This window comes from Mobula birostris, chromosome 5 (genome assembly GCF_030028105.1).
Source record: "Mobula birostris isolate sMobBir1 chromosome 5, sMobBir1.hap1, whole genome shotgun sequence".
Lineage (NCBI taxonomy): Eukaryota > Metazoa > Chordata > Chondrichthyes > Myliobatiformes > Myliobatidae > Mobula > Mobula birostris.
In genome coordinates this window covers 187,635,675-187,663,428 of record NC_092374.1, presented here as the reverse complement: position 1 = coordinate 187,663,428, position 27,754 = coordinate 187,635,675, and the positions used below count along the sequence as shown (strand labels likewise).

At 45.3% G+C, this 27,754-nt stretch overlaps 1 protein-coding gene across 4 annotated transcripts in view; it reads left to right on the top strand.

Annotated features, from left to right (window-relative positions):
• The first annotated feature begins 207 nt into the window (after window positions 1-207).
• Window positions 208-27,754, top strand: part of LOC140198141 (uncharacterized) — a 197,954-nt gene continuing 170,407 nt past the window's right edge. For 3 of the 4 annotated variants that reach the window (XM_072259102.1, XM_072259101.1, XM_072259100.1), the window contains exon 1: window positions 26,472-27,292. In XM_072259102.1, coding sequence (XP_072115203.1) covers window positions 27,022-27,292 — 271 coding nt within the window. In that variant the 5' untranslated portion in view covers window positions 26,472-27,021. Of the gene's footprint in view, window positions 288-26,471; window positions 27,293-27,754 lie in introns of those variants that run through there. The other variant, XM_072259103.1, reaches the window with a different exon arrangement.

Genomic DNA, 27,754 nt, shown 5'->3' with positions numbered 1-27,754 from the left:
ATTTCTCAATACGTTGTTCAGTTCTGTAATCAGACTGAGTCTACCTTCCTTTCATTTTCACAGGTAGCTGAACCACTCCTTGGTTCAATGTTCAACGTTTATGACTGGAAGCTGTTGTTAATTTTACTCTCCACACATCCCCCAGTCTCAGTGCTCAGAGTCCAAAGTCCAGGAATCTGAGACGTTGGAAACTTCCCTGAATTGTCTGGAAACTTTGGCTCCCGCTCGGTGCTTGGATATGTTGTTGCTCGCTCTTCTGTTCACTCTGGGAGTTTTTCTCACGGAAGGTAAGGAGATGGTTTTACACTCAGTCAGGACACAGGAATGGTTTAGACAGACACCCAGATGGGACATCCCCACTCCGGCACTCAATACCACAGCACCACTCAGGTACAAAACGGCACCCGCCCATCATCTCCTCAACAGGCTATCCAGGCAGCCTCCTCCTGTACTGCCATGTGGAGGCTAGACACAGATCAGAGGTACAGCACCTCTTATTATTAGAGCACCTCTCATTATTACAGCACCTCTCATTATGTTCTTATTATTAGAACATTTGGAAGTTTTTGGCAAGAATGGGTCAATCACCCCACTTACTTAATTCCTAGTTTATATTTGAAAGTCTCTGAGTCACTACTATCAACGACGTAACTAGGCAGTTTGTTCAATGTGTCTGCAACTCGCTGTATAAAGAAATGCCTCCTGATGTCAGTCTGAAATCTCCCTTTAACCAGTCTCCACCTAGTCCTCACTGAGGGATTAATTTTGAAGTAGCAGTTGGCATCCACCTTACTTACACCCTTAATGATCTTGAAAACTTGTGTCATGTCTCCTCTCATTCTACATCTACTTAGGCTAAAAAGATTTAGCTCTTTCGTTCCTTCTTCATAACTTATACCCTGCAGACCTGGAACGAGTCTCATTGCCCTTCTCTGAACTCTCTCCAATGCCTTCACATCCCTCACAAAATATGGAGACCAAAATTGCACACCACACCCAAGGTGTGGCCTCATAAGCACATTGCACAGCCAAAGGAGAACGTCTCTGGACTTGAACTCCACTGAGCGCATTATATAGGCCAACGTTCCAGAAGCCTTCCTAATCGCTTCTGTGCTTTGTCTGGACGTTGATAGTGATGAGTCTACCAGGATGCTCAAATCCTCTCATACAGTGCATGTTCTAACTCAAGACCACCATTGCACATTTATATCTAACATTTCCACTCCCTATATGTATTATTTTACATTTATTTACACTACATTTCATCTGCCATTTATCTGCCCACATCTGGATTTTGTTTAGATCCAACTGTATTGATTCTGCTGCCTGAATGTTATCATGTTGTTATGTTCTGAATGTTATTATGTCTTGGTAGTCTGCAGCCTGATAGCATGAATACTGATTTTTCTAACTTCAGGCCACTGACCCTCTACCTCACCTACCAGCCACCATCTGTCTATCACCCACACATTCCTCCCTCTGGTTTCCCTCTCCCCTCCTTCCATTGATTCTGTCCTGTCCAGTCAGGTTTTTCATCCCTTTGTCAGTTCCACTTATCACCTCCCTGCTTCTTACATCAGTGCCACTTTTCATAATTCCTCACCTGCCGATCACTCCCCTGGATCACATACCTGGATCTACCTCTCACCTACCAGATTTTGCTCCACCCCTCCCGCCCCACATTTTCTAGCTCACTCTCCCCACTTTCTTTCCACTCCTGAAGAAGGGTCTCAACCTGAAATGTCAACTGGCTGTTTCCCTCCAGAGATGTTGCCTGACTCCAGGTTATGGGTACATCACATCAAACCATGGGGACTTAGCAACCGTAATATTCTTCAAGAGACCCAGTACCATTTTTATCTTTATCTGAAAATGCCCTGGTATATTATCCCACTCCACACTGATCTTGCTGTCCTCCTCATCCTTCTCCTTGGTGCATGCTCCATCCTTCATCCTGACGGTGATGTTTTGCTGGCAGCTTACAAAACTAATAGATATTGCTTTTTATGAACTACCATTGCTGGTACTTACTACCTGTGATCTCTCTTTAAGAAATGTGCTTTTGAACTGTCTAAACAAACTAGCAATTTTATGATCTCCTGAAGGACTCTTAGTTGCTTAACTTAAGTCCATCACCCCGACTGGGGCATAGCTCACCAAAGTCCTCTGTCCTGGGTCAGGCATTTAAGTATTCCCCAGGTGTAGCCCATCATATGTCTCTGTGGCAAAGATGTTTCTCTCTCCCAGGGATAAGGTCTTTAGAGCTTTTGTTGCAGTTTCTGTAGCTCTGGGTTTTTTATGGGATTGGGCTGCTGGCCCCATGCCAAACTCCTCCTTTCTCAGCCCAAGCTTGGGACCATCCATGGAGATTGATTGATAGGTTGATTTATCTATTGGTCAATTCATCAATTGATTGATTGACTGATTGAATTTGCACCTTTTGTCTTCTTTTGCACATTGATTGTTTATCAGTGTTGGTATGTGTGTGGTTTTTCATTGATTCCATTGCTATTGCTTTGTTCTACTGTGAATGCCTGCAAGAAAATGAATCTAAGGGCACAAACCAGTTTCTGGGCTGACTTTGTTTTTTTCCCTATAATTTTCATGTTTGTTCTTGTAAAAATGATGTTTATGTTTAATATATTTTCTCCTTGTGAACACTGCTTATATCATGTATCAGTGCTGATGTTGCAAGTAAGTATTTCATTGCAGTCGTGCACGGAGGTACATGCACAGTTGACGGTCACATGGGTGGGAGCTCAGAGTGTGGGTGAAAATATGAAACAGCAAATGGCAGAAAGCATTGATAAGGACATGAGAAAACAGAAGCTGTTAAGGACAGGAAAAGAAAATAATAGGAACTGTAGTTGGCCATCACCCTGTGAAACATACTGTCATTTAATCTGACTATGGCTGATAGGCCCCAGTCTTCATTTGATATTTAGCATATTCTTCAATTCCCTAATCATTCAGAAAATCATCTATTTCCTCTTTAAAAGGCAGGGTCTCCATTACCCTTTGGGGTTGAGTATTCCAGAGAGTCTCTGCCTTCTGTGAGAAGAAATTTCTGTGTACCTCAGTTTTAAATCAGTGGCCCCTAAACCGCCTGGCCTGCTGAGTTCCTCCAGCATTTTGTGTGTGTTGCTCGGATTTCTAGCACCGGCAGATTTTAAAAACGCAAACACAAGAAAATCTGCAGATGTTGGAAATTCAAGCAACACACACAAACTGCTGGTGGATCGCAGCAGGCCAGGCAGCATCTATAGGAAGAAGTACAATCGACTTATTGGGTCAAGACCCTTCATCAGGACTAACGGAAAAAAGAGATAGTAAGAGATTTGAATGTGGGAGGGGGAGTAATGAAGCCAAGAGCTGGGGAGTTGTTTGGCAAAAGGGATATGAGGCTGGAGAAGGGAGGGTATCATGAGACGGAAGGCCTTGGAAGAAAGAAAGGTGCAGGGGAGCACCAGAGGAAGTTGGAGAACAGGCAAGGAGTTATTGTGAGAGGGAAAGAGAGAGAGAGAAAAAAAATTATATTTTTAAATTAGGGATGGTGTAAGAAGGGGAGAAGGGGCATTAACGGAAGTTAGAGAATTCAATGTTCATACCATCAGGTTGGAGGCTACCCAGACGGAATATAAGGTGTTGTTCCTCCAACCTTAGTGTGGCTTCATCTCGACAGTAGAGGAGGCCATGGATTGACATATCAGAATGGGAATGGGATGGGGAATTAAAATGTGTGGCCACTGGGAGATCCTGCTTGCTCTGGTGGACAGAGTGTAGGTGTTCGCGAAGCGGTCTCCCAATCTGCAGATTTTCTCTTGTTTGTGATTTTAACAGTATCACTCTTTGAGATTCTGTCACTAGAGGAAATAACTGAACATTTTCATTGACATGCCCAATTCTTCTACCTCCAAAGAATACAAATGCTCTGTCCACAACTGGTACGATTTGGTGATAAGATAAGCATTTCCTATCAGGAATTAGCCTAGTGAATTCCTGTTGGAATACCTGCTATTCTGAAAATAGAGGCATAGTACATGTGAAGGTGTTATTACAGTGAAGTTGTGTCTTTTGATATAGAATGGGCAAATCAAATTAGTGATAATAATACAGATCAATTCTACCAAAGGCCATATACCTTGGGGCAGCACGGTAGTCTAGTGGTTCGCACAACGCTTTACAGTACAGACGACCCAGGTTCATTTCCTGCCACTGCCTGTAAGGAGTTTGTACATTCTACCCGTGACTACGTGGGTTTCCTCTGGGTCCTCTGGTTTCCTCCCACAGTCCACAGATGTGCTGGTTGGTAGGTTAATTGGTCATTGTAAATTGTCCTGTGATTGGGTGAGGATTAAATCAGGGGATTGCTGGGATTGTTGGGCAGCGTATCTTGAAGGGCCAATTCCACACTGTATCTCAAGAAATAAATAAACCCTTTGGGTGTTGCAAGGACGTGGCTGCGGGGGGAATCCAAGTGCTGGACACAGGCACGGAGGCAGGATCGAGAGGTGTTAGCATAGTCGCGAGCGTGGAATGGGTATTCCATAGAGTCTTAACACGGAGACAATGTTCACGTAGAGAATCCAGGAAAATGATGCGGAACTTAGAAATGACAGTCCTAAAGAACCATGAAATGAGGTTACTCATACAAGAATCGACCAACGAACTGGCAGCTCCTTGTTGTGATTGCAGGGTTGTTATCCTTTTTATCTGATGGAACTGTGATTAGTGGAACTGGGAATGATTGGGAGTAGATGAGGGGATTGAGGCCCAATTGCTGAGATAATAGCAAAGTGGGGGATTGCCAGACAGGACCATGACAGTTGGTATTGGTAACATGTATTAATTACATAGAATCCTGCAGGCCAGAAGCCTAGAGAGTTTTGTACTTCATCTTTGAGGAAGCCTGGATCACCTTTTTGGTTCAGAATGTTAGAAGTTTAAGGTTTATGGGCCAAACACAGGCAAATAGTATTAGCTTTAGATCAGCAACATCTGGAGATGGGCCAATCTGGAGGATGAATTTCTGGAATGTAGACAAAATTGTTTATGAGCATTTCTGTCAATCTTCACAGAGATTACAAGAAGCTAAGGGAGTGAATAATTGAAGGAAATTTGTATTAATAAATAAAAATAAACTGGACATGTAGAAATAGCAGTCACAGTGAAGAACTGGTGCTGGCAAAAGTAGTGGAATTGAAATGTGATAAATTCTAAGACTCGATGACCTAACTTCAATAGTTTGAGAAAGGTAATTATGAAAAAGGTGGATTGTGTTTCTGGTTTTCGAGACTTCCATGAATTCTGGATGGCTCCTGCAGAGTGGAGGGTGGGAAATGTGAACACTCAAAGAAAGAAGGGAGACATAAAGCAGGAAACGATGGAGGTGTTGACTACAGTAGAAGGAAAATGTTGGAATTTGTGACAAAGGATATGAACCATTTGGAAAGGAATAAAAACAGAGAATGTTGGTAATTTATGAGACTAAGTTTGTTAATGTGACAGTTCAAAGCAGATCATGCCTCTCTGTCTGTGTTATGTGTCACTAATCACAGGGCTAGTGCTTATCATGACCACCCGACCAAGCTGTCTTAATAGAGAGAAAAACAGAGCCAAATCATAGATGGATGACTGGTCGAAATGGCCAGTTCTGATACAGCCAGAATCAAGTTACCAAACGTTGGGGAATTCAATATTGAGTCCGGAAGGTTGCACTGTGTAACACTGTGCACTCATTGTAACAGGGCGGGAGGCTGTAGACATTGAGGTCAAAGTGGATGGGGTACTGAAGTGGTAGGCAATAGGGGGTCAGAATGGCTGCTCTCTGTGGATTGAAGACGGGTGATCCTAAAGGGATCACACAATGAGCTTTTGATTTTCCCAGTGTCCAGCACTGAATGCAGTCACTCAATTGGGGGAGGTACAAGTGAATCACTGATTCACCTGAAAGACTGCTTGTGCCTCTGAATGATGGGGATGGAAGTGGGGGAAATGTACACTGCATACCCTGAGGGTGCAGAAGAAAATGTCATAAGATAGCAAGTGGTTGGTGAGATAAAACAGCAGAAAATGCTTGAAATACTTAGCAAGTCAGGCAGCATCTCCAAGAAGAGAACGTTTCAGTTTGAAGACTGACTATTTCAAGCATTTTTTAAAGATTTCCAGCTTCTGCGGTACTATAGTATTTAAATGGTTAGTGTGAACAGAGGTAAGACAAGGAGTCAGAAAGGGACCAATATTTCTGAACTGCTGAAAGGAGGAAGAGAGGATGTGCCTGATGGAATTTTGCTGGAGCTGGAGGGAATTGTGAAGGATGTGGAGACCAGTGGGGTGGAAGTTGAGGAGCAGGATAGTTTCTGTAGTTCTGTCTTCATGGGTCAAGCAATATTACACAGAGACCCAATTGTTTTCAGGCCAGAGGTGATTATAGGCAATTAGTTAATCCATTTTTGATGGCAGAGGGATTTTGTATAGGGAAATGCTTGCAGATTTTTCAAGGGTAGTGTAAGATCGTCCTTTACTGCTGCCAGTCCTGATAAAGGGGAGTAGTAATAGAAACACAGAAAACCTACAGGACAATACAGGCCCTTGGGCCCACAAAGTTGTGCTGAACATGTCCCTACCTTAGAAATTACTAGGCTTACCCATAGCCCTCTATTTTTCTAAGCTCCATGTACCTATCCAAAAGTCTCTTACTAGACCCTATCGTATCCACCTCCACCACCGTTGCCGGCAGCCCATTCCATGCACTCACCACTCTCTGCATAAAAAACTTACCCCTGACATCTCCTCTGTATCTACTCCCCAGCACCTTAAACCTGTGTCCTGTTGTGGCAACTATTTGAGCCCTGGGAAAAAGCCTCTGGCTATCTGCACGATCAATGCCTCTCATCATCTTATACACCTCTATCAGGTCACCTTTCATCTCCGTCACTCCAAGGAGAAAAGGCCGAGTTCACTCAACCTGTTTTGATAAGGCACCTTCCCCAATCCAGGCAACATCCTTGTAAATCTCCTCTGTACCCTTTCTATGGCTTCCACATCCTTCCTGTAGTGAGGTGACCAGAACTGAGCACAGTACTCCAAATGGGGTCTGACCAGGGTCCTATATAGCTGCAACATTACCTCTGCTCCTAAATTCAATTCCACGATTAATGATGGACAATACACCGTATGCCTTCTTAACCACAGAGTCAACCTGCACAGCTGCTTTGAGTGTCCTATGGACTCGGATCCCAAGATCCCGCTGATCCTCTACACTGCCAAGAGTCTTACCATTAATACTATATTCTGCCCCACTCCTCCCTGTCTGATAGTGATTGGAAGTGCAGGGTGGAGACAATGGTGCTGTTGGTAGCACAGGCTCTCCTTGGTGTTATGTCAGCGGGAAATCTTCGGAGGGAAGCTCCGCATCATAACCATATCCAGTCGACTTATCTGCTAAATCATTCCAATCCCTATCTCCATATCTATCCACCTCCCCTCCTTCAGATCCAAAAGCACATATTACTCCTCTCTGTGCAGCAAGTTGGTCCCGCAGATTTTGTATTTGCTTTAAACACTTTGCATGATCCCCACTGTTGCTTTTCTTTTCATCTACTGATTTCTCTATCACATTTTTAGCTGCTTTTAAATCACTCCACTGTTTCTTTAATTCCTCCAGCTGGATGGCTTCCTCCTGTTTACTCTTTTCTTTACCCAGTTTCTCACACTTCACCTGAAACTGGTGCATACTCACCATCCATCCTTCTCTGCATCTCTACCTCAGCTTTTCTTTAACGTTTTCTACCTCCTCACAAAGCCTTTAGATTTCCTGTTCCAATATATCTCACGTGGCGTCAGATTTGTGTCGACTTTCTATCAAATCCTCAGTCAGACAGGCTACTGCTACTGGATTTTGTGATCGGTTAAATTCCTTGTTTGAAACTTTACCCTGAGCGACGCTGAAAAGTGCTTTGCCAGTGGTTTTCCCTTCAGCGCTGGTGTGACGAGCATTCTCCCTGGGTCTCTGGAGAGGGTTAGCACAGCCAGTGCACTTGAAGCGTCTGCTTTTCTATTCATTCCTTGACAACTCAAATGTTGCATTTCAGTGTTATTGGCTATGGGTCATCTGACTGACCTTCACCACCTTCTTACTGACTCTGGTCCAAGCTGGCATGCATTTGTTGCCCTTTTCTGTTTGGAAGAAAGGGTCCTGGCGAAGGGTTTCGGCCCAAAACGTCGACTGTACTCTTTTGCTAGATGCTGCCTGGCCTGCTGAGATGCTCCAGCATTTTGTGTGTGTTGCTGGGGTTTCCAGCATCTGCCAATGTTCTCTTGTTAGTGAAATGTGTTGGCTACGTTCACAACCAACACAACCTCAGGATGTTCTGGGGCCGCCCACAAGGGTCACCACACATTCCGGAGCCAACACAGCATGTCCACGATATCCAGCAGAACAACACAAACAACAACAACAGTAACAGCATCAAAACAAAACTACGACAACAAAACAAGCCCCTTTCCCCCTTCCCACCCACTCACACACACCGGACAGGCTGTGGCTGGGTCTCCAACCTCCAGTCCCTGTTCTGTACTTGCAGACACACAGACTATGAGTGTGTGAAAGAGAATAAACTGTGCAAATACAAAACAAAAGAAATAATAATAATAAATAAATAAAGTGTTGGCGCGTGGTGAAGTGGTTAAGGCGTTTGTCTAGTGATCTGAAGGTCGCTAGTTCGAGCTTTGGCTGAGGTAGCGTGTGTGTGCCTGAGCAAGGCACTTAACCACACATTGCTCTGCGACGACACCGGTGCCAAGCTGTATGGGTCCCAATGCCCTTCCCTTGGACAACATCGATGTCGTGGAGTTCTTAATTATTTATTATTATTATTATTTCTTTTGTTTTGTATTTGCACAGTTTATTCTTTTTCACACACTCATAGTCTGTGTGTCTGCGAGTACAGAACAGGGACTGGAGGTTGGAGACCCAGACCCAGCCACAGCCTGTCCGGTGTGTGTGAGTGGGTGGGAAGGGGGAAAGGGGCTTGTTTTGTTGTCGTAGTTTTGTTTTGATGCTGTTACTGTTGTTGTTGTTTGTGTTGTTCTGCTGGATATCGTGGACATGCTGTGTTGGCTCCGGAATGTGTGGTGACCCTTGTGGGCTCCCCCAGAACTTCCTGACGTTGTGTTGGTTGTGAACACAGCCAACATATTTCACTAAGAAGAGAAAATCCAACAACACACACAAAATGCTGGACCAACTCAGCAGGCCAGGCAGCATCTAGGAAAAGAGTACAGTTGACGTTTCGGGCCAAAACCCTTCCGCAGGACCCTTTGGTCCGAACAGAGAAGGGCAATAAATGGATGCCAGCTTGGACCAGAGCCAATAAGAAGGTGGTGAAGGTCAGTCAGGTGACCCATAGCCAATAACACTGAAATGCAACATTTGAATTGTTAAGGAATGAATAGAAAAGCAGACACTTCAAGTGCACTGGCTGTGCTAACCCTCTCCAGAGACCCAGGGAGAATGCTCGTCACACCAGCGCTGAAGGGAAAACCACTGGCAAAGCACTTTTCAACATCGCTCAGGGTCAATTTTCAAACAAGGAATTTAGCCAAAAACAAAAGCCAGTAGCAGTAGCCTGTCTGACTGAGGATTTGATAGAAAGTCGACACAAATCTGACGCCGAGTGAGATATATTGGAACAGGAAATCTAAAGGCTTTGTGAGGAGGTAGAAAACGTTAAAGAAAAGCTGAGGTAGAGATGCAGAGAAGGATGGATGGTGAGTATGAACCAGTTTCTGATGAAGTGTGAGAAACTGGTTAAAGAAAAGAGTAAACAGGAGGAAGCCATCCAGGGAGCTACGAGCCAGGTGGAGGAATTAAGGAAACAGTGGAGTGATTCAAAAGCAGCTAAAAATGTGATAGAGAAATCAGTAGATGAAAAGAAAAGCAACAGCGGGGATCATGCAAAGTGTTTAAAGCAAATACAAAATCTGTGGGACCAACTTGCTGCACAGAGAGGAGTAATATGTGCTTTTGGATCTGAAAGAGGGGAGGTGGATGAATATGGAGATATGGATTAGAATGATTTAGCAGATAAGACGATTAGATATGGTTACGATGAGGAGCTTCCCTCCGAAGATTTCCCGCTGACATAACACCAAGAAGAGCCTGTGCTACCAATAGCACCATTGTCTCCACCCCACACTTCCAATCACTATCAGACAGGGAGGAGTGGGGCGGGAAATAAAAACAGGAATATAACATACACTACACCGCTTGGGGTTCAGCAGTTGAGGGATATTGCGAAAGATATCAGGACATATATCAGAATCAGAATCAGAATCAGGTTTATTATCATTGGCATGTGATGTGAAATTTGTAAACATGGCAGAAGCAGTTCAATGCAATACATAATCCAGCAGAGAGAGAAGAAATAAAACATAGTAATAAATAAATGAGTAAATTAATTATATATATTGAATAGATTATTTAAAAAATGTGCGAAATCAGAAATACTGTATATTAAAAAAGTGAGGTAGTGTCCAAAGCTTCAACGTCCATTTAGGAATCAGGTGGCAGAGGGGAAGAAGCTGTTCCTGAATCACTGAGTGTGTGCCTTCAGGTTTCTGTATCTCCTACCCGATGGTAACAGTCAGAAAAGGGCATGCCCTGGGTGCTGGAGGTCTTTAATAATGGACACTGCCTTTCTGAGACACTGCTCCTTGAAGATGTCCTGGGTAATTGGTAGGCTAGTGCCTAAGATAGAGCTGACTAGATTTACAACCTTCTGCAGCTTTTTCGGTCCTTACAGTAGCCCTTCCATACCAGACAGTGATGCAGCCTCACACATCAAAGTTACTGGTGAACGCAGCAGGCCAGGCAGCATCTCTAGGAAGAGGTACAGTCGACGTCTCAGGCCGAGACCCTTCGTCAGGACTAACTGAAGGAAGAGTTAGTAAGAGATTTGAAAGTGGGAGGGGGAGGGGGAGATCCAAAATGATAGGAGAAGACAGGAGTGGGAGGGATGGAGCCAAGAGCTGGACTGGTGATAGGCAAAAGGGATACGAGAGGATCATGGGACAGGAGGTCCGGGAAGAAAGACAAGGTGGAGGGGAACACAGAGGATGGGCAAGAGGTATATTCAGAGGGACAGAGGGAGAAAAAGGAGAGTGAGAGAAAGAATGTGTGTATAAAAGTAAATAACAGATGGGGTACGAGAGAGAGGTGGGGCATTAGTGGAAGTTAGAGAAGTCGATGTTCATGCCATCAGGTTGGAGGCTACCCAGACACAATATAAGGTGTTGTTCCTCCAACCTGAGTGTGGCTTCATCTTTACAGTAGAGGAGGCCGTGGATAGACATGTCAGAATGGGAATGGGATGTGGAATTAAAATGTGTGGCCACTGGGAGATCCTGCTTTCTCTGGCGGACAGAGCGTAGGTGTTCAGCAAAGCAGTCTCCCAGTCTGCGTCGGGTCTCGCCAATATATAAAAGGCCATATCGGGAGCACTGGACGCAGTATATCACCCCAGCCGACTCACAGGTGAAGTGTTGCCTCACCTGGAAGGACTGTTTGGGGCCCTGAATGGTGGTAAGGGCGGAAGTGTAAGGGCATGTGTAGCACTTGTTCCGCTTACACGGATAAGTGCCAGGAGGGAGATCAGTGGGGAGGGATGGGGGGGACGAATGGACAAGGGAGTCGCGTAGGGAGTGATCCCTGCAGAAAGCAGAGAGAGGGGGGAGGGAAAGATGTGCTTAGTGGTGGGATCCCATTGGAGGTGGCGGAAGTTACGGAGAATAATATGTTGGACCCGGAGGCTGGTGGGGTGGTAGGTGAGGACCAGGGGAACCCTATTCCTAGTGGGGTGGCAGGAGGATGGAGTGAGAGCAGATGTACGTGAAATGGGGGAGATGCGTTTAAGAGCAGAGTTGATAATGGAGGAGGGGAAGCCCCTTTCTTTAAAAAAGGAGGACATCTCTCTCGTCCTAGAATGAAAAGCCTCATCCTGAGAGCAGATGCGGTGGAGACGGAGGAACTGCGAGAAGAGGATGGCGTTTTTGCAAGAGACAGGGTGAGAAGAGGAATAGTCCAGATAGCTGTGAGAGTCAGTAGGCCTATAGTAGACATCAGTGGATAAGCTGTCTCCAGAGACAGAGACAGAAAGATCTAGAAAGGGGAGGGAGGTGTCGGAAATGGACCAGGTAAACTTGAGGGCAGGGTGAAAGTTGGAGGCAAAGTTAATAAAGTCAACGAGCTCTGCATGCGTGCAGGAAGCAGCGCCAATGCAGTCGTTGATGTAGCGAAGGAAAAGTGGGGGACAGGTACCAGAATAGGCACGGAACATAGATTGTTCCACAAAGCCAACAAAAAGGCAGGCATAGCTAGGACCCATACGGGTGCCCATAGCTACACCTTTAGTTTGGAGGAAGTGGGAGGAGCCAAAGGAGAAATTATTAAGAATAAGGACTAATTCCGCTAGACGGAGCAGAGTGGTGGTAGAGGGGAACTGATTAGGTCTGGAATCCAAAAAGAAGCGTAGAGCTTTGAGACCTTCCTGATGGGGGATGGAAGTATATAGGGACTGGACATCCATGGTGAAAATAAAGCGGTGGGGACAGGGAACTTAAGCCTGTCAGAATGCTCTCCGCGGTGCATCTATAGAAGTTTTTGAATGTATTTGTTAACATGCCAAATCTCTTCAAACTCCTAATAAAGTATAGCTGCTGTCTTGCCTTCTTTATAACTACATCAATATGTTGGGACCAGGTTAGATCCTCAGAGATCTTGACACCCAGGAACTTGAAGCTGCTCAATCTCTCGACTTCTGATCCCGCTATGATAATTGGTATGTGTTCCTTTGTCTTACCCTTACTGAAGTCCACAATCAGCTCTTTCGTCTTACTGATGTTGAATGCCAGGTTGTTGCTGTGGCACTATCCTACTAGCTGGCATATCTCACTCTTGTACGTCCTCTTGTCACCGTCTCAGATTCTACCAACAATGGTTGTATCATCCACAAATTTATAGATGGTATTTGAACTATGCCAAGCAAAACAGTCGTGTGTATACAGAGAGTAGAGCAGTGGGCTAAGCACACACCCCTGAGGTGCACCAGTGTTGATCGTCAGCGAAGAGGATATGCTATCACCAATCCCCACAGACTCTGGATCCCTGGGGATGATCTTAGGGAACTCTTCCATGAAGTTAGTTACCAGAAAGCAATACACGGTCTCAGTAATGCCAAGGAAAGGAGATTGATTACAATGTGCTTGTATCTGAACACTTTGTCAGAAAGACTGCGCCATGCTGGGGGAACAAATAAGGAGTTAAATAATGTGGTACTGACTGTTCTGGGTAATAACAACGGGGACCCAATATATGATTTGTGTAAATGTTACCAGAGGAAAGGAGAATTATGCATTTGCATCCTCTCTGTGGATGGTGTTTCAAGGGATGTATGGATCAACATTAGATCGAGATCATTTCGAACCAGAACCCTACAGACAGGTGGATAAGTACATTAGTGTCTCATATCACCAACAAATCTAGAAAGATGTTGGAACTGTTTGATCCCAGTGACCCTACACACACTGAGGCAAGGGTACTGAGGAAAATGAATGGAGCATGGCAGAAGGATGTACAGGAATAATTCAGAGGCAGCTAAAGTGTTTTCACTTCAAGAAAATACACAGGGTATCGTGTGGGGTAATGCAGTTCAGGGTAGAAGCCAGCAGAGAGATTGTAAAAGGGAAGCAACACAGTGCTGGATTTCCCCTGCACCCAACTGAGGAAGTTGCTGTTGGGGGCAGGGATATGCTGAAATCTGCTGTTTTAGATGTGGCAATGTGGGCCATTGTGCCCGGAACCCGACAGCGGACAGTTCATATGATCAGAATCCAAACAAAATCAGTCATTGGTGTTACTGATGGGTCAGAACATGTTGGAATTTTGGTTAATGTGGGGATTTCATGCTTTAAACTTGTTGAATGTTGTTTACTTGTGCGTAATTTATAACTTCAACATTTCTTTGTTTACAGTCTTAGAGTAACACAGTTCCTCAATATTGTTGGATTATAACTGAATATATTTGGTAATGATTTAACCCTCAAGAAAATAAGATTTTCAAAAATGGTTTAAGCTGTCAATGGTTTGCATGTTTTAATTATGTGTAGTGTGGCCACATGTGAGTTCACTTGTGAGGGAGGGAGAGAGACTGAAAGAGAGTGAGTAAGTGTGTGTGTGTGTGTGTGTGTCTGTCTGTCTGTCTGTGAGAGAGAGAATGCAAAGGCTGTTTTGAAGAGGCTGTTCCTTTAAGAGGTTGCATCAATGTGTTATGTGACAGGGTCACCCACCCAGCAGTTTTTCCCCCCTTTTCTCTTCGGTCCTTTGAAAAATGTGTGAAAACTTTTCATGGAGAGAATTAACTGCTTATTCTAAGATTTTCAATTTCCAGCAAAGATTCGGAGGGATGAACAGTTCAAACATGGATTCCGAATATGAGATGCCCATATTTCAGAGGGATATGGGCATTCAGGAAAACTGTTGACGAGCGGACAGTTAAATTTGGAATTAGAATTTAACACCTTGGAAAGATTGGAATACTTGAGGAGCAGCGATGTAAACAAGAGAGTATTTGCAAATGCCAGAAATCAAAGGAATACACACAAAATATTGGAAGAGCTCAGCAGGCCAGGCAGCATCTATGGAGAAGCGTACAGTCAATGTTTCAGGCAGAGACTCTAGTTCAGGACTGGAAAAAAGAGATGAGAAGTCAGGGTAAGAAGGTGAGGGAGGGGGATGAAGAAATACAAGGTACTGTAACAGGTGATGGGTGAAACAGGGAGAGGGGGAAGGGTGACGTAAAGAGCTGGAAAGTCGATTGGTGAAAGAGATAAAGGGCTGGAGAAGGGGGAATCTGGTGAGAGGATGGAAAACCAGGGAAGAAAGAAAAAGGGGGAGGAGCACCAGAGGAAGGTGATGGGGAGGTAAGGTGATAAGATGAGAGAGGAAAATGGGAATGGCAGACATGCCACTTCTCCCGGAAGTTCCAGGAGTCTCCCGCATATTGATGGCAGCTCCGTGACACCCGCAAATTATATACCATATCCTGGAAATTGATTTTTTTTGAGAGGGAGATCGAGAGCAAGAGCGAGAGTGAGCATCCTGATTGGTCTCTCTTTGTGCTAAGTAGACCTATCAGTTTTCTCTGTGGGCGGGCATTACAGTCGACCTCTGTCTCCCCATCAGTTCGGTTTCGTGTCCTGCACTGCCATGGCAGAGTGTTTCAAAAAAATATATAAAACACACTTCACCCCAGACTACACTAAAGTGTAGCCCTGCCTAATAGGGGTCAAAAATAATGACAGTGTTGCTCGCTGCACTGTTTGCAACAGTGACTTTTCTATTGCCCATGGTGGGTTAAAATGTAAAAGACATGTTGAGGTGAGTTTAACAGGTGTCATCCATTCACTAGCATGGCTAATGTTATTTAAACTAGCTGGCCAGCTGCTAAGGAGCTACTCTATTGATGTCCTACGTGATGACGCCAAACTCCCTGTAGACGTGCTTAAAGTTGTAATAGAATAAAAAAAACGACTCCATGATAAAGATAGCGGAGTCAAGGGATATGGGGAGAAGGCAGGAACAGGGCACTGATTGTGGATGATCAGGCATGACCACAGTGAATGGCGGTGCTGGCTCGAAGGGCCGAATGGCCTACTCCTGCACCTACTGTCTATTGATAATATAATATAATGTAAGTACAGAAATAGCAAAAAACTATGCCTGCTCATCACCCAAGACAGCAGCTATCGTGAACGCGGCACTGGAACCTGAATGTTCAGAGGATCAGTACAAGTTCGTCCGGACAGATAAAAGGCCAGACAGTATTTTGGTTGATGAAAGCAACGATATCATGTGTGAGAAGGAATGTGCCATTTTAGCCGGGTACTAGAATGAAACACAGGATTAGGTAACAGTTGGATTTGAAGACATGCAATGATACCAAAGCTGGAAACATATTCAACCTCATTGCATCATCCATGCATGACAAAGGCCTTGAATTGTCTACTTGTGTAGGATTTAGCAGTGACAACTGCAATGTGATGATTGGCAAAAACAACTCTGTCTTATCAAGAGTGAAAGCACAGGCCCCTCATATTTACAGAGTTGGCTGTCCAAGTCACCTGGTCAACAGCTGTGCCAAAACTGCTGCGAAGGAGTTCTCAATGCCACCTGAAGAACTGCTCGTTGACATCTACTACTACTTTGAGAAAGGTTCCAAACGAAGAGAAGAGCTAAAACAGTTTCAAGAGTTCTGCAATGTTGCCCAGCAGAGAGTACAAAAGCATTGTCCTACACACTGGCTTTCTTCAGGAAAAGGTTTGGACCATCTGCTCCACCAATGGCCAGCCTTTCTTTCACATTTTGAGTCAAAGATTGAGAATCAGAAGTCATCTCATATTCAGAAGAGGCTGAAAGACCCCCAAATGAAAATATACACATGCTTTCTCCATAATGTCACACAACGTTTTGACAAATTCGATTTGAGTTTTCAGAACAAGGCACCTATCCTCTTCAAGTTGGATCAGAGCGTGGAAGAGCTCCTGCAGGACATAGCAAGCAGATTTATTGAGCCAAGGGTATTGAGAGAACAGAACATTCAGGAGATAGATGTGAGCAACCCTGAAATTCACCGCCCAGATAAAGAGCTTTTTACTGGGTACCTGGCAAGGAGGCAGTTGCTAAGCGAGGAAGCACAAGAGATCCACCCTTACAAGACAAAGCAGTTCTTCAAAGATGCCAGAGCATTCTATGTCAGGTGCTTTCAAAAAATCTTGGAGAAGTTCCCAATGAGAGACCAAATCTTGTGAAAAATCTGTCAGTGGTCAATACAGAGAGCCAAGATGAGGTGAAACCAGACCAGATTTTGACTTTGGCAGACAGATTTCCAAATGTGATCAAGGCAGATGCAAGAGAACAGCTCCACTTGGAAGTCCTGGATTATGGCTCAACTAACCTTGAAGGACTGGTGCCAAACTACAAAAGTTTGCCAGTTGCTGAGTTCTGGGGGAAGCTGTCGAAAGTAAAATCTGTGAGCACAGGGCAGTTGAGATTCAAAGAGCTCTGCCAGTTGATGAAGCTGCTTTTGGTGCTGCCAAATTCTAATTGTGATGTAGAAAGGGCATTCAGCATGGTGCATCACATCAAGACAGAATTCAGAAGTCAGCTGCCTCACAAAACACTTGCGAATCTGATGTCTTGCAAAATTAACAAATTAATTGACACAGACTGCTCTGAGGTTGAGACTTCTGGCAAAATGCTCAAATCTGCCAAGCAAGCCACATGACAGCACAAGGAAAGTTTCCAAAAGAAATAGAAAAGCTATTTGCATTAGCGTTTAGCTATTAGCATTGAGACTGCCAACAAAATACTCAACAAGGAATATATATATATATATATATATATATGTGTGTGTGTGTGTGTGTGTGTGTGTGTGTGTGTGTGTAAATAGATTCAATATGTGGTCAAATAAATTGTTGTGTTCTTTCATAATCAAATATCCTGTATACATGCACCCTTGGAGGTCGACCCAGGGGGGGTGCATATGGGGTTGTGGGGGGGCGCGGTGCTACCTCCCTGAAATGGTGGTGATACCTCCCTGAAATGAGTTTTTGCAGGGTGGGATGTCTGGAATGGGGAATGGCGAATGGCGAAGGGGGGCAGCAGTTACCGTAAGCTCGGGAAATTGATGTTCATGCCATAAGGTGGGTGGCTACCCAGATGGAATATAAATTGCTTCTCCAACCTGCGTGTCACCTCATCGCAGCAGTAGAGGAGGCCATGGATTGACATGTCAAAATGGGAATGGACAGTTGAACTGAAATGGGTGGCCACCGGGAGAAACCACTTTTTCTTGCATAGATGCTCAGCGAAGCAATCTCCCAATCTACATCAGGTCTTACCGATATATAGGAGGCCATGCTGGGAGCACCAAATACAGTGGATGACCCCATTAGACTCACAGGTGAAGTGTTGCCTCACCTGGAAGGACTGTTTGGGGCTCTGAATGGTTGTGATGGAGGAGGTGTAGGGGTAGCTGTAGCAATTGTTCCGCTTGCAAGTATAAGTGCCAGGAGGGAGTTCACTGGGGAGGGATGAACGGATGGAAAGCCCCTACCCATTCTGTGCTCTGTTACGGTATATACTTGCAGAAGAAAAGAGAAAAGAATATGGAGTCATAAAGGTGAAATCGAATAAATATAGAAATAATCATAAGATATTGATTACCGGTTATATTTTGGTCCATTTTGCTGAAAAGGAGGTGTTTAGTTGCTATTCTTAGACCAGGAAAAGAATAAAATAATTAAAATTCTTGTTTGGACCTTAAGAGCATAAAACATAGGAGCAGAATTAGGCCATTTGGTCATCAAGTCTGCTCTGCCATTTCATCATGGCTGATCCATTTTGCTCTCAACCCCATTCTCCTGCCTTCTCCCCATAATCTTTTATGCCCTGAGAAATCAAGACCCGATCCATATCTGCTTTAAATACACCCAATGACCTGGCCTCCACAGCTCCCTATGGCAACAAACTCCACAGCTTCACCACTCTCGGGCTAAAGGAATTCCTCATCTCCATTCTAAATGTCTGTCTTTTTATTCTGAGTCTGTGCCCTCTGACTCCTAGATAGGAAACATCCTCTCCTCATCCACTCTATCTTTGCCTTATTAACCAAAGGGGAGTCATTTTTATTTATGGTTTTAACAACTGTATCTATGAAAGTTGCAGCAAGGCAAGGGTTAAAATGAGGTGCTGACAGAACAGTGTGCAGACATTGTAGAGTTACTGAGCTGAACGTGGTTCCCCAAGCAAAACTCAATCCTTGAGAGCCCAGCTCCTCTTTGCTCAGTGTCTTTGCCACACTGGGAACCAAGGCCACCAGGTATACCAAGACAAGATACAGATAAAAACAAAGGCACACCAGCAATTGGACAGTGATTTTACTAATTCTAATGTATTATTGGCCTTTAACATGTACATTTTACTGGTTATTAGTACCTGAAATATGTATTATGATTGGAATTTAAATATGCAAATAACAGGATTCAGAAGAGTATTAGGTTATTATTGGATCAATATCTGTATAAAAATCATCAATTTTGAGCTGAGACTTCAGAACAGTTTAAAGACCCTGACTGAGCTCTTCTCCTTGTGCACAAGTAAATAAAGTGTGATTGTCAAACGAGTGCAATTGTAAAATACCTGTCCAATAGCCCATGTGTGGATGTCTGAATGAATTTGACATGGGATGTGTAATCATACAATTGTTCACTATTGTCTACTCCTCAATGTGAATATTACATGCTATTTGTAAATCAATGAGATATTTTGTCATTGTGTTTATTTCCCGTTTCACTGTCAGATATGAACATTTCATTGGAACTGATTTTTCTTTTTACCAAAATAAATGCAATGTTTCACACAGATCCAATCAAAACATTGCACAGGTGTAGCGAGACCACCTTACTTTTTTCTTACGTTAAAGGTCAAAATCATTTTGCTTTTTTTATTGTTGTATTTCAAAATTCACTTTGTGTTTTGTTTCTGAGGGTGTCTGATCTCCTTCAACCTAAATATTCATTAGCCTCACTCCATTTGAAATTCCAATGTGGCTATTCTTTTATCATATTCCAAACTCAAGCCAACTGTCGTAGTTTCACAACTGATTTTTAAAACTTAAAAATAAATATTCATAATACAACATAGATACAAAAAGATTTGTTGCACAAAGAGTACTGTAATTTATTTTTAAATTCTTAGTATCATCTATTCAATGTATTCAGTAGTTTTAACTTCTCTTAAACAATAGCACCACCACGACTGATGTGGCCCTCGGTGATATTCAATGTTCGAGGGGCTTCCTCACCCAACTCTGCCCCTCCACATGTGGTGGCAGAAGGAGTTTAGACTGTGATCTTTCCCCACAGAGCCTTTGCATTGTCTGCACTGATCCTCAGCACATACTCCCACAGCCTGGAATATATCAGTCAAAAGCATTCCCTTACGGAAGCATTGTTGAGGATCCTGACCACCCATCCCACAATCTCTTCGACCCACTACTGTCAGGAAGGAGGTACAGAAGCCTCAGGACTAGGACTGCCCGACTGGGTAACAGTTTTGTGGAGGACAATTAAGCTTGAGAACTAAGGGTTAACAGAATCATGAGGATGGCATAATAAGAAACAGAATGGGTTGAACTTCCTTGTACTAATTTACAATAGATCATTTCATCAATGAGACATCGATTGTATAGGTGCTAATCGTCTGAGAGGCAACGTGATTACTGGTGCTTTTGGTACTCTGGTCAATGAGAAACCGATTGGATAGGTGCTAACTTTGTGTAATTTTGCTGTGCTGGACACCAACATATTTCTTGCAGACCAAAGACAAGGATCCTTGCATCTGACTCTATCTCGCAATCGTTAAAGAGGTGGAAGACCATCTCTTCCCCACCACAGCTGTTCTGAGGGCAGTGTACCATGGGGATTAGATACCATGTACCAGCCAAGCGGTGTCTCAGTACGTGGTTAGTACTGGTGATGAGGCATTCTGTGAGATGGTGCATACAGTTTGCTTGGGAAACTGACCCACAAGTCTCTGCCCAGTAGTGTCTGTAGGACATTCCATACTGACCACCGCCTGATGGACTTGTGCTCAGAAGCGTTTCCTTGGAAGAACTCTTTCACAAAGGACAGGTCGTGCGGCAACGTCCAGCTGACTGTGACGTTGTACGTCAACAGGACCAGACCAGTTCTCTGCAACATTATGGACAAATAAAACCTCAGCACAGGGTGACACTTGGTGTCCATATACTTTGCTTCTACACACACCCTGATGCAGCCACAGAAGGGAACAGGTTACACCTGTGCCAAGTACCACAGCACTGACAGAACATCAGACCCTGATGGCTAATTTCTTTCAAGTTACTGACAGAGAACGCCATTTCCACAAAGCCAGTTTTTCAAGTCAAGTCGCTTTTTATTGTCATTTCGACCATAAACTGCTGGTACAGTACACAGTAAAAACAAAACAACGTTCCTCCAGGACCATGGTGCTACATGAAACAATACAAAACTACACTAGACTACAGACCTGCACAGGACTACCTAAAGTGCACAAAACAGTGCAGGGCAGTACAATGAATTATAAACAAGACAATAGGCACAGTAAAGGACAAATTACGATATAATAATAAAGGATGTAGATGTCAGTCTAGACTCTGGGTATTAAGGAATCTGATGGCTTGGAGGAAGAAACTGTTGCCCAGTCTGGTTGTGAGAGCCCGAATGCTTTGGTACCTTTTGCCAGATGGCAGGAGGGAGATGAGTTTGTATGAGGGGTGCGTGGGGTCCTTCATAATGCTGTTGGCTTTATGGGTGCAGCATGCGGTGTAAATGTCTGTAATGGCGGGAACAGAGACTCCGATGATCTTCTCAGCTGACCCCACCATCTGCTGCAGGGTCTTGCGATCCGAGATGGTGCAATTCCCAAACCAGGCAGTGATGCAGCTGCTCAGGATGCTCTCGATACATCCTCTGTAGAATGTGGTGAGGATGGGGGGGTGGGAGATGGACTTTTCTCAGCCTTCGCAGAAAGTAGAGACACTGCTTGGCTTTCTTTGCTATGGAGCTGGTGTTGAGGGACCAGGTGAGATTCTCCGCCAGGTGAACACCAAGAAATTTGGTTCTTCTAATGATCTCTAAGGAGGAGCCGTCAATGTTCAGCGGAGAGTGGCCGCTCCGTGCTCTCCTGAAGTCAACAACCATCTCTTTTGTTTTGTTCACATTCAGAGACAGGTTGTTGGCTCTGCACCAGTCCGTTAGTCGCTGCACCTCCTCTCTATACTGACTCATCGTTCTTGCTGATGAGACCCACCATGGTTGTGTTATCAGCGAACTTGATGATGTGGTTCGAGCTGTGTATTGCTGCACAGTCGTGGGTCAGCAGAGTGAACAGCAGTGGACTGAGCACACAGCCCTGGGGGGCCCCCGTGCTCAGTGTGATGGTGTTGGTGATGCTGCTTCCAATCCGGACTGACTGAGGTCTCCCAGTCAGGAAGTCTAGGATCCAGTTGCAGAGGGAGGTGTTCAGGCCCAGCAGTTTCAGCTTTCCGATCAGGTGCTGAGGAATGATTGTGTTGAATGCTGAACTGAAGTCTTTAAACAGCATTCGAACGTACATGTCTTTTTTGTCCAGGTGGAGGGTGGTGGCGATGGCGTCGTCTATTGAGTGGTTGGGAAGATACACGGACTGCAGGGGATCCAGTGAGGGGGCAGCAGGGTCTTGATGTGCCTCACGACAAGCCTCTTGAAACACTTCATGATGATGGATGTGAAAGCAATGGGACAGTAGTCATTGTGACAGGACACTGAAGACTTCTTCGGTACGATGGTGGTGGCCTTGAAGCACGTTGGAACGATGGCACTGCTCAGGGAGATGTTGAATATGTCAGTGAGAACATCTGCCAGCTGGTCTGCACAACCTCTGAGCACTCTGCCAGGAATATTGTCTGGTCCAGCAGCCTTCCATGGGTTGACCCTGTATAGAGTGTTCCTCACATCAGCCACTGTAAGACACAGCACCTGGTCATTGGGAGGAGAAGTGGTCTTCCTCACCACCACGTCATTTTCCGCCTCGATCCGAGCATAGAAGTTGTTCAACGCATCTAGGAGGGAGGCATCACCAGCACAGGCAGGTGGTGTTGTCTTGTCCTTGGTGATGTCCTGAAAGCCCTCCCACATGCGCTGCATATTGCCGCTGTCCTGGAAGTGGCTGTGGGTTCGCTGGGCGTCTGCACGCTTTGCCTCTCTGATGGCCCGGGACAGATTGGCCCTCACTGTTGTTAGGGCTGCCTTTTCGCCTGCTGTGAAGGTGGAGTCACGGGTCCTCAGCAGCGCACGCATCTCCGCGGTCATCCATGGCTTCTGGTTAGCGCGTGTAGTGATGGTTTCGGACACCATGACGTCATCAATGCACTTGCTGATGTAGCTAGTCACTGATGCCGTGTATTCCTCTAAGTTGGTGGAGTCGCCATCAGTTTCAGCCTCCCTGAACATGTGCTAGTCAGTGTGCTCAAAGCAGTCTTGAAGAGCAGAGATGGCTCCTGCTGGCCTGGTTTTCACCTGCTTCTGAATTGGTCTGGAGCGTCTGACGAGCGGTCTGTATGCTGGGATTAGCATAACTGAGTAACTGAGGTGGGGGCAGGGCTCTGAGTAACTGAGGTGGGGGCAGGGCTCTGAGTAACTGAGGTGGGGGCAGGGCTCTGCCTGGTATGCGTTGGGAATGTTTGTGTAAACAAGGTCCAATGCGTTTGCCCCTCTCATTGCAAAGTCCACATGCTGATGGAATTTGGGGAGCACTGACTTGAGATTCCCGTGGTTAAAATCTCCGGTGACAATAAACAGACCGTCAGGGTGTGCGTTCTGCAGTTCACTAATAGCTCCATACAGTTCACAGTTCGCCTCCTTAGCATTAGCGCTGGGGGGAATGTACACACCGACTATAAGGACAGTGGTGAATTCCCATGGTAAATAAAATGGTCTGCATCTAACACTAGCGACGAGCAGCAACTAAAACCAGCACAGAGTTCTTGCACCATTCCCTGTTGATGTAAACACACAAGCCACCACCGCGAGCCTTACCGCACAGAGCTGCATCTCTGTCGGCCCGAAACAAGGCGAGCCCGTCTAGCTGAATGGCAGCGTCTGGAACTCTGATGCTAAGCCATGTTTCCATGAAATCAAAAGCACAGCAGACTCTGAACTCCCGCTGAGTAGTCTGCTGGAGTCGGATGTAGTCCAATTTATTGTCTGGGGAGCGGACATTGGAGAGCAGAATGGACGGGAGAGCCGGCCGGCTAGGGTTTTTTTTTAGTCTAGCTCGGACCCCTGCCCGCTTGCCACGCTTCTGCTTCCTCGCACACCGCTTACGACGTCTCCACTCCCAGCCACCGGCATCAGGCGACTCCAAGGACCGTAGGCCTGGTCCCTGAAGCAAGCCAAGGTCGCGTAGCTTCTCCAGCAGGTAACCATACCTTGTTGTTGGGCAATTTCTGTACTGTAGCAGTGTCCGGCAATGGTAGATATGAACATCGGTTGCTCTGCTGTCCATGTGCAATTAAAAAATTATGCCCTAGTTTTAAACAAAAATTAAATTAAAGTGACCCCAGGTCCGGAGAGGCCGCTGCTGCCTCCCGCAACATCGCCTTTTGTTTTACCGTCCCAATCTGCTCCGGCCATGTTTCAGCAACTCCAAACAAGATGCCCGGCTCCTTCAGGCCGTCAGACCTGATGGTGATTGTGACATTCGATCGGTACAGTGACCTCGCTCTGACCAATGATGGCGATTCAAATGGTCATAGATGCCGGTGAGTTTGTGAACTGACCATGGATCTGAGCACAATACAGTGACATCATGCATGTTGAATGAGGTTTAGACCGGGGTACCTCCATCGCCTGACAACAACACCTCTCTTCTCCCTTTGTTGTTCCTGATGGTTTGCCAAGGTTTCTATACAGCTCACAATCAGGGGAGAGTGAGCACCCATGCCTGACACCTGAATTGATGGGGACGCTCTCTGTTTCCCACCAATTGATTTGGACGCACTACATATGTTTGTGTGGAGCAGTCTGATGCAAATCCCAACTACCCCAACCCATTTTGGGGAGCCTTTCTATTATGATCCACCCCGCGTCAGCAGATGAAATCCTGAGTGATCGGCAACAGAGATCTCTGAGTTTTTGATCACGGTTTCTCCCCTTCCATTGTAAACACCTGGGCTATTCTCCAGTTCATCTGGATATGCAAGATGGAGTGAGTTTGACAGGTTGCATTGCATAATTCCCCAGAGAAAGTTGCACCAAATGTTGCCTTCATCTTGATGACCACCTTTGTGTGTAACTGTATCAAGTTGTGTATGGATCTAAAGCACGTGGACACCGAGTGTCAATGTGCTGAGGTTCTATCCGTCACTGGTGTTGTGGCGGATGGGTCTGCCCTGTTCTCCGGACACATACACACGCGAGCAGACATTCCACCCTGCAAAAACTAATTTCAGGGAGTTATCACCACCATTTCATGGAGGTAGCACACCCCCCCCCGCGCAACACCATATCCCCCCCCCACCCCCGTCAACCTCCAAGGGTGTATGTAATACTTTGTTTAGTGATTTTGTCTAATCTGTAAACCAAGTTGGGTATATGCAGCAAATGTGACATTAAAATATGTACTTATATTATATTGTCATGTTTACTCTATTACAACTTTAAGCAAGTCTACAGGGAGTTTGGCCTCATCACGTAGGACATCAATAGCGTAGCTCCTTAGCAGCTAGCCAGCTAGTTTAAATAACGTTAGCTATGCTGTAATGACACCTGTTAAGCTCACCTCAAAATGTCTTTTACATTTCAACCCACCATTGGCAATAGAAACGTCACTGTTGCAAACAGTGCAGCGAGCAACACTGTCATTATTTTTGAGGTCGACTGTAAAGCCCGCCCACAGAGAAAACTGATAGGTCTACTTAGCAGGGGTCCCCAACCTTTTTTGCTCCGCAGACCAGTTTAATATTGACGATATTCATGCGGATCAGCCGACCCCGGGGGGGGGGGGGGGGCGGTGGGGTTTAATCATGACCAGAATATAGATGATAAGTCAATAGCAACATATCATTTTAAGTAACGTTTGGATATTAGACATACAGTGCATATTTTCCCTGTATGAACATATAAGATCATTGCAACACACCAATATCACTGAATCAGTGCGAGCTCTGGGCTTGTTTTCCTGCAACAAGACGGTCCCATCGAGGGGTGACGAGAGACAGCGATACTCGAACGGGGTTCCTTATGTCCAGTCTATTCCGCAATTTAGTTTTCGTTGCATTCATTGCAGAAAACTCCGCTTCGCAGAGATATGTTGGAAATGGAAGCAATGTTTTCAGTGCTTTCGTGGCTATCTCAGGATACTTAGCCTTGACTTTGATCCAGAATGCTGGCAGAGATGTTATGTCAAACATACTTTTCAGCTCGCCGTCATTTGCAAGCTCCAGGAGTTGATCTTTTTCCCGCGCTGACGTGGATGACGTGTGAGTAATGACCTCGCGTGCGTTCAAATTCAACAGTGCGTGATAGGGAACGAGGAAAGGTGCAAATAACTCATATAGTTTCATATCGCCAAATCATATTGTTTCCTCGCGGCCCGGTGGTTGGGGACCACTCTTAGCACGAAGAGAGACCAATCAGGATGCTCGCTCTCCCTCTCCCTCTCAAAAAAATCTATTTTCCAGGATATTGTATATAATTTCCGGGTGTCAGGGAGCCACTTTTGATATGCGGGAGACTCCCGGAACTTCCGGGAGAGGTGGGATGTCTGCGTGAGACAGATATCCGGTACTGCTCGATCAATTCGGTGAAGGACTCCCTTAGATGTGTCTGAGACCTGTTGCTCTTCCAGCACAGTGAGGCGCCCGTAAGGAACGCTGCCGGCACTCTCAGGCTGTGTGAGGATGTGCTGGGGACACACTGAAGCTCAGTGCAGCCAATGCAAAGGCTCGGTAGGGAACGACCACAGTCTGGGATCTTTCTGCTCCTGGACAGGGAGGGCCCGAATCGGCTCGGGTAGCCCCTCAAACAATGTCATAGTGTGTCATCTGAGAGAAACACATGGACGGCAATTGTTTTTTAACAGAGTTAACACTGCTGAGTATATTGACCATATGATGAATAGGATGTAAATATTTTCTTTTCTCTTTTTGTGTCTATTTTATTATGAACAAAGATCATTTATGAAATTAAAAAAGGAACTCCTAAAACAAACAAGGTTTACTTGTTTGTACAAACTCTTGCTCCTCCTCCTCGTCGATCACAAAGCCGGAAATTGAAACTGAAACGAGCGAAACAGAAACTTAAAATCATTAACAGACATTTTAACCGTTGCCGTGTTCAGCTTTATTGTTCACCATCGTTATGAGTTCACTCCACATCAGTCTCCTCCACTCCCCGCTGGGAAGCTCCGTGACCCGGTGTGCGGACCCTCCTCTGCTCTCTGTCCGCCAGCGAACGGGGTCAGTATCCCAGAGCAGGTCCGGCACCGATCGGTCGGGAAGAGGCGTGGATCGGTTGAGCGTCGGACCCAAGAATCGTCAACCCCGGGCTATGTCCCTTCTCAGTCTCCGGATATTTTCACTCGTTCACCTTTTCTCGCTTCTGCTCCAGCTTGGTGTGATCGGTGCCGAAGGTAAGGGAATGACTTCATGTGTGAATCCGAGAGCCACAGTCTCCATTTCCGTGCTCGGAGACTGTGGTGTCACAACAGATTGCTGACTGAACCAGCTTTTTCTCTTCGGGAACTGCAGCTTTGCAAGCTGAAGTCTGAAGTCTGTTGTCCGAGGCAAATGACACGGCCATTAGCTTTTGTAACAGCACAGTACATTACAAACATGACAAAGATCATTTGTTCACGTGACTGGAATTATATACAATTTACAGGAACAAATAAATACAACACATTGGTGCCAGCTGAGACAGAGAAAGAGGTAGTGTTCGGGGTTTTCAGTTCAACTCCAGAACCTGACTGTAATGGTAAATTGGAGGGACATGTAAAACTTCTTTTGCATGTCAGACAGAACTCCCGCGACATCAGTACATTGAGGTGGTACAAAGGAATATGTACAACAGCAGAATGAGGTATGAAGTGTTA